A 7,583-nucleotide genomic window follows, 5' to 3' on the forward strand; every position below is an offset into this window, starting at 1 on the left:
TATAACAAAATATTTCAAAATCTATTATTGATAGAGTATATTGCAAATTAGAGTTTAGCAGCGATAGAAATCTATCTAGACTTTGTTATATTTACATTCTTTTAAATGTTGCGGTGCATTTTATTATCATTCTTGAAATTGTTACACATTATGATTGTCCTAAACAAATTTCGAGCAAAACTGTTTAATCCAACAAAAAATAAAATTCAACCAATTACTTTACAAGGGAGAATAAAATAATGAAAAACATCCCGGAACTACATAAAATAAAAATACTAATTATAAGATATAGACCCATAACTTACGTTAACATCACCTTAACAATCAGTGGTGGATCTATGAAGAGACGAGGAGCACGAGCCCCCACAAACCCAAGTTGTGTAGTTGATTGAGTTGTAAGATTACAATATATTGTTATTTTCTTGAAAATTTTGCTATATTTAAGTTCATTTTGATAAATTAAAAAAATGCTCGTTTATTTTATAACTATTTGGTTATTTAAGCCTTAAGTATTTGAAAATTAAGGCAAATTTTCATAAATATATCAGACTACTAAAATATTTGTGGTCCGTTTGACAAAAAGTTTGCCCTTTCATTTTTCTTCTCCTCTCTGCTGCAATTTTTTTGTATCGTCTTTCTTCTTTTCGTTTTTTTCACTTTTTCTTCGATGTGTAAAAGATTGTGTATAAAGAATCTTAAAATAAATCGTTTAGATTGAGGTAACCAAATCTAAACGATCGTGCACCAATAGAATTAAAAAAAAAAATTATTTAGCCAAATTTAACCGATCGTGTACCAAAAAATAATCGATCATGTAAACAAATCTAAATGATCGTGTACCAAAAAAATTTTAAAAAATTTTGTTTAGCCAAATCTAAACGGTCCTGTACCAAATCTTTTTTAAAAATCGTTTAGATTTGGGGTGAAGTAGCCAAATATAACCAAATCTAAACGATAACCAAATTAAAGGATAAAATTGAAAAAATAAATCATTTAAATTTGACTATAAATGACCGTGTACCAAACAATAGCCAAATCTAAACGATCGTGTACTAAATATATTACAACCGTTGTTGACGAAACATTTTTTATATTTTCCATTATAGACCTGTGGATTTTTTATGTTTTCGAAATTGTTATATACAGCGTAAATATTTTGCTATTTTGTTATATTTTTTAAAAGTCCTCGAAAATTAAAGTACATAAACACTAACTTTTGTATATAATTTTTTTTGGTTTGTTATTTATTTTAATATTATTATTTTAAATTACATTCAAGCTTGTATAAGTTAGTACTTATTGTTTTTAAAATTATGATTAATAAATATCTAATCTTTCAATTTTTACTCTAATAAATCTCTTCAGATTGTTTAATAAATATATAACATTCAATTCAGTATCTAAAAATTTCATAAAATATAAGAATGCTTAAAACTCAACCGTTGTATTAGATAAAAAAAAAGTTATTTTCAAAAATATAAAAAAAGTGGCAAAATATTTACTCTATAGAACAATTCAAAAAACGAAAAAAGTCCAGAAGCCCACCGTGTAAAATACCATAAATGTCTCGTCAATAACGCCGTCAACAACGCGCGTGTAATATATTTGCGATCGTTTAGATTTGGTTATTGTTTGATATGCGATCGTTTAGATATGGTTACAATTTATACGCGAACATTTAGATACGACTACAATTTATATGCAATCGTTTAGATATGACCACAATTTATACACGATCGTTTAGATATGACTATAATTTATACGCGATCGTTTAGATATGGTTACAAGTTACGTTTAAATTTGGTTAGATTTGATCATTTAGATTTGGGACATCTAAATGATTTTTTTTTTCAAAATTTGGTACATGATTTTTTTAATTCTTTTGGTACGCGATCGTTTAGATTTCTTTACACCATCGTTTACTTTTTTAAATGATCGTTTACATTTGGCTACTAAAATTTAAATAATTTTTTTCAAGATTCTTTATACACAATCATTTTTTACACAATTGTTTACATTTTGCTAGTCTAATCTAAATGATTTTTTTTTCCAAGATTTTTTATACATGATCTTTTAAATTTTGATATTTTTTGCGCACGACGTAAAAAAAGGAAAAGAAGAAAGAGGATGGAAAGAAATCGTAGTGAAAAAAGAAGAGAAAAAGTAAATAAATAAAGAAGAAAGACGATGGAAAAGCGAAAAAAAAAGAAGAAGAAAAAAGAAAAACGATGTGAAAAGAGTAAATGACGTAAATAAATAATTGAAAAATAAGAAAGATGATGGAAATAAATTGCAGAAAAAAAAGGAAAGAAGAAAGACGAAATCGCAACAGGAAAACGATGAAAGAAACAAGAGAAGAAGAATTGTGTGGAAGAAAAGAAAGACGAAAAGGTAAACCTAAAATATTTAAAAAATAGCTAATTTTATGGACTTTGTTATATGAGTCGTAAATAGTTTAGTGTTTTGTTATATTTACGTAAGTTTTCCTAAAATAAACTTTTTTCTTATTAAACCTCAAATTTTTATTTCTTTTTATCGCCAATAACGTATTAAACACGTAATAGTCAATGATGTAATATATATTTTTTTTTCTAAAATTCAATATCACACAAATTGAGGGGTTGATAAATTAATAATTTTACTAAAGTTGTTCCCTCTATCATAAAAATGTACATCGTTTTGACAATATTATATGATTTGAATATCATATCGATCCATAAAATTGTATTTATATGAACTTGTACTCCTAACCAAAATCTTGACTATGTCCATTATTAACCATGACTTTGAATTAGAGTATAAATGAATAGCAAATATCATTCCCAATTGTATTCATCATTTTATGTCCCACTTACTTGTCCAACCATTCTCAGAGGATATGATGTATGTATATCTAAAAGGTTTTAGATGATTAAACTCTCACTCCATCTCATCATCGATATATTTGGTTAAATTACAAATTCGAAGAAAGTTAAAATTTATTTTCTATGATCTAATAAAAATTCCATGGGAGAGACTACCTATGGGGATATTATGGGGATATTATCAAATTACAGAAACAATTTATAAATTCTATCAAAACGATAAGAATTAAACTATAATTTTTTTTCATAGCATGAGATCAAATTTGTAACTAAATCTTCTTTTTTTTTTCTTTTTCTTTTTGCAGATTATCTCTGATGGGCTTCTGATATGGGTAACAGTAACAATATTAGTAGTTGCGACTTTAGTGCCATTTCCAGTGAAATACTTATACGATCCTTCAATAAAATATGATGAATCTCAAAACAGGAACATCATGAATTTGCCTAAAAACTCAGAGCTTAGAGTTCTGGTTTGTGTCCATCCAAACAATGACACTCAAGCCTCATTCATTTACTCAATCTCTCATGTCCCACAAAGCAAAATCCATTAAACATTTATGTTCTTCATCTAGTTGAACTAATTGGTAGAATCACACCCAGTTTCATTTCACATAAACAAGAAAACCACACCTATCCCTTAACCCATCAACAAGAATAATCCTCATCTAAAGACATAGAATTCTGTTTTGACAACTTTGAGAGAGACAACCATGGGACAGTTAATGTTGAATGTTTCACCACAATCACACCAAACAAGTTCATGTTAAGTGATATTTACAAATTGGGATATGAAAAAACAGCATCTCTCATAATATTACCATTTCATCAAACATGGACAGCTGATGGGCATATAGACCAAGATGACCATTCAATAAGAGCTTTGAATTGGGGTATAATTGAAAAAGGACCTTGTTCAGTAGGGATATTTGCAAATAGAGGAAGCTTGGGGAGTAATAAAAACTGTGAAACTTATGTAGTTTGTGTAATATTTCTAGGAGGGAGTGATGACAGAGAAGCAATTTCATATGCAAAGCGTTTGGCAATGGATTCAAGAGTGTTGAGATTATATGTGAGTTCAAGAATGGAAGAAAACGAACAAAATTGGGAAAGAATGCTTGATTCAGAAGCTTTAAGGGATTTTAAAATGAACTGTTTTGGAGAAGGTAGAGTTAAGTATATAGAAGGAGTTAGTGAAAGTGGAACTTACACAGCAATAAGAGTTAGAAAAATGGTGAATAAGTTTGATATTATGATTGTAGAAAGAAGAAAAGGGTTGGAAAAATCATCACCTCAAACTTGTGGACTTGGTGAATGGAATGATTTTCCAGAGCTTGGACTTCTTGGGGATTTGATTGTAACACTTGATATTAACATTAGAGCTTCTGTATTGGCAATACAACAAACGCCTCCTCATATTTAGTTTTTTATTCAATATATATATTTGTTTATAGGACTTCCTCTCATTCATACTAATATAAATCATAACCACGTCTCAATGTCAGCGATCTTAATGTTTCATGTAGTTGTAAATAATATCACTTATGTCTTCCAAAGAATCACATCTTTTAAAAACTTTCAAATTCTAAAGAGCATATATAATTAAAACCTATTCTCATGCATAATTGAAACGTATCCAAAGTTCACCGATTATATAATTTTATTTTCTTTCCTTTGCAATCTCTACAAAGAAAAATAATAGTAATAAGAACAAGGTGCAATATATTTGCTGCTTAAAGGACAAATGTTACCTTGGGCACTCATTTAAATTTGGCCAATATTACTCTTTTCCTTCTGGAGTAAATGAAGTCTCTGTTTGATCAAGTTTTCGTTACTTATTTCCCATTTTGTTGGTAACTTTTTAACAAATACAATTGTTTGATAACAATTTCTCTTCCAAAATTTTAAGCAACATTTTAAGTGGATAAAATTTGAGAAACTAGAAAAAAAAAGTAGTTTTTCTTATGTCCATTTCATTATGACCTCTTGCTAAAAGTGATCGTGTACAACCATGTCTCAGTTATAAGAGGTCGGATGAGATTGAATTGTTATTATTTTTGTAAATATAAGGAGTCAGGGTATTGAACTTTATGACATCGAGATCGAATCGTCCATGTCAATTTGAATTGCATCAAGACTTATTTTGTATTCGATAATTTAAGCTTTTGATAGTTTTTCATGATACATTTTGATGTATATTATACTTCCTTCTTTTGTTAAAAGAAAAAAGAATTGTTATCAAACATTACTTTGTCCATACCTTTATTCTAATTCTTGATAAACAGAAAAGGATCTTTTTAATAATATAACAAAACGGCAAGTTATTTACACTCTATAGAACAATTTCAGAAATGGAAAAAGCCCATAGGTCCACAATGCGAAATACCAAAAATACTCCATTAAACGCACGATTAATCGTCCACACGCGTGCGACTAATGTTAATAAACGATTATTAGATGGCATTGTGTAGAATAATATACAATTGATACACAATTTTGTAAATTACCAAATACATAAACGATCAACAATAAACGCTAAACGATAACAAAATACTTTAACGATTGTCTTTAACGATCAAGTAAATTATATAAACGATAAGGTAATAAACAGTAAAAGATGATGAAAAAGTTTAAGTATACATGATCCTGTAGAGAAATTTCAACGATCATTTATATAAGTATAAACAAACATTTACAGAAACTCCAATAACTCGTAATTACAAAAATGCCATCAAAATGAAGGGGCTATAAAAAGGAGAAATAACTTGCTCAGTCTTTTTATTTCATCGTCTTCCTCGTCAATCGTTTATATCTAGTAACTACTTCAACAGAACTGTTGTGATCGACGATCTGACTTGCATACAAAAAGGTGTGAATATATATTCATTTCAATCTATCTCCGTCATCCACATATATCTAGCACGATCTATATCACATAAAAAGAGGTCTTAATCTATATTCATTTCGATCAATCTATATCTATTGCGATCTATCCCACATACAAACATGTCTATTTCTATACTGATTGTATATATTTCATTGAATATAATTTATACTATTATTCTTTTTTACAAATAGATGGTGAGTAAGAATAAAAAACGTCTGAGTCTATATTCATTTCGATCTATCTCCATCATCCATATATATCTAGCACGATCTATATCACATACAAAGAGGCCTTAATCTATATTCATTTCCATCAATCTATATCTATCACGATCTATCCCACATACAAACATGTCTGTTTCTATACTGATTGTATATATTTCATTAAATATAATTTATATTAGTTTTCCTTTTTACAAATAGATGGTGAGCAAGAATCAACAAGTATCTTGTAGCAAATCAATAAGGTGTAAAACAAAGACAAAAGAAAGAAAAATAAAGAAAGAAAAAGGAATAAAGGTAACAAACTAGAATGTGAATATCTGTCTGTATAGCTTTGTATATTTCTGTATCTTTTTCTTTATAGTGCTCTATATTTGTAAATTTGTTTAAACTTACCCTTGTTTGAAACATACTATTATTATATCATTAAACAGGTGAAACACTATCCAAATGACATTATTATAGAAGATGAACAAAAAAACCTTAGAATTACTGTATACTATAGTTTAGAAACATTGAATTAGATCAAGTAAAAAATAAACAAAAGAATTCTCTCTCGAGTTTTGACAAACAGTCCTTTTGGCCAGTTCCTTAACATTAAAATGGCCTAAATACCAACACAATTCCTGAATTTTCTATTAAAAAAACAATGCCATACAAAAAAAACTAATGTCCTTGCTTTCAACTTCAATGGACGTATAGCAGAATTTGGGCTGAAAGACTTTTGTTTTGTGACTGGACTAAAAGGTCACAAATTCCCTGAGTTAAATCTAGGAGAAAGAAAAGAAAAAGATATGAAAAATGCCCTTTTCCGTCATGATGACTTTATAACAAGAAGAGATATAGAAAGAACTTTCAAGCGTTGTGCAATGAGGAAGACTCATTGAAAGAAAAAACTAGTTAACCTCTATATCTTAGAAGCATTTTTAATTCCCAAGCAGTAACACAACCACATAAATCTCCTATATCTAGACATATTGGATAATGAAGAAATCTTCAAAGGCTATCCATAGGGAAGGTTATCATACATCCTAACATATCAGTTCTTGAAAAAAGCATCCTATAGTGACAAGGATGCTGTATACCTTCAAGGGTTTCCCCTAGCTTTAGTCTATTGGGCTTTTGAGAAAATACCAAGACTTTCCAATTTAGATGTTGGGTTTGAAAGAAAACTTGCAACAGAAGGGCCACCAATTGTAACATGGGAATGTTTGGAAACAAGTGGCTGAAGGACTCTAAACATCGACATTTCTTAATCTGAGAATGTAAGTAAACTTAGAGCATGCTTTATATATGTCTATCTAGATAGACAATGAAAGATTTTCTATTCATGTCTATCTTGAATAGATGATGATATATCTCAAAATTATTTTTTAATTCTTTGCTACTCAACAGGTTTCATGATCGTATATACATATTTAAAGGATCTTTATATTGCACGACTGTCTATATTTTGTTGCACAATCATTTTGACAAACACATTCTCTTTTTACATTCATATAATTGAATTTAAAGATGGAGAAAAAGAAGAAGAAGTAGAAAATAGGAGTCAGGAAGACAAAACAAAACGAAGCCAGATTCAATTGGCAAATATTGTAATCGTTGAAGAAAAAA

General features: G+C 28.8%; 1 protein-coding gene across 1 annotated transcript; it reads left to right on the forward strand.

The window, feature by feature from the left end:
• The first annotated feature begins 2,802 nt into the window (after positions 1 to 2,802).
• On the forward strand, positions 2,803 to 4,284 carry LOC103503023 (cation/H(+) antiporter 4-like). The gene is given in 4 exon segments (XM_051086625.1): positions 2,803 to 2,883; positions 3,170 to 3,352; positions 3,355 to 3,448; positions 3,665 to 4,284. Coding segments are annotated over 4 exon segments (978 nt in total).
• The last annotated feature ends 3,299 nt before the right edge of the window (positions 4,285 to 7,583 follow it).

Source organism: Cucumis melo, chromosome 6 (genome assembly GCF_025177605.1).
Source record: "Cucumis melo cultivar AY chromosome 6, USDA_Cmelo_AY_1.0, whole genome shotgun sequence".
In the NCBI taxonomy this organism is placed as follows: Eukaryota; Viridiplantae; Streptophyta; class Magnoliopsida; order Cucurbitales; family Cucurbitaceae; genus Cucumis; species Cucumis melo.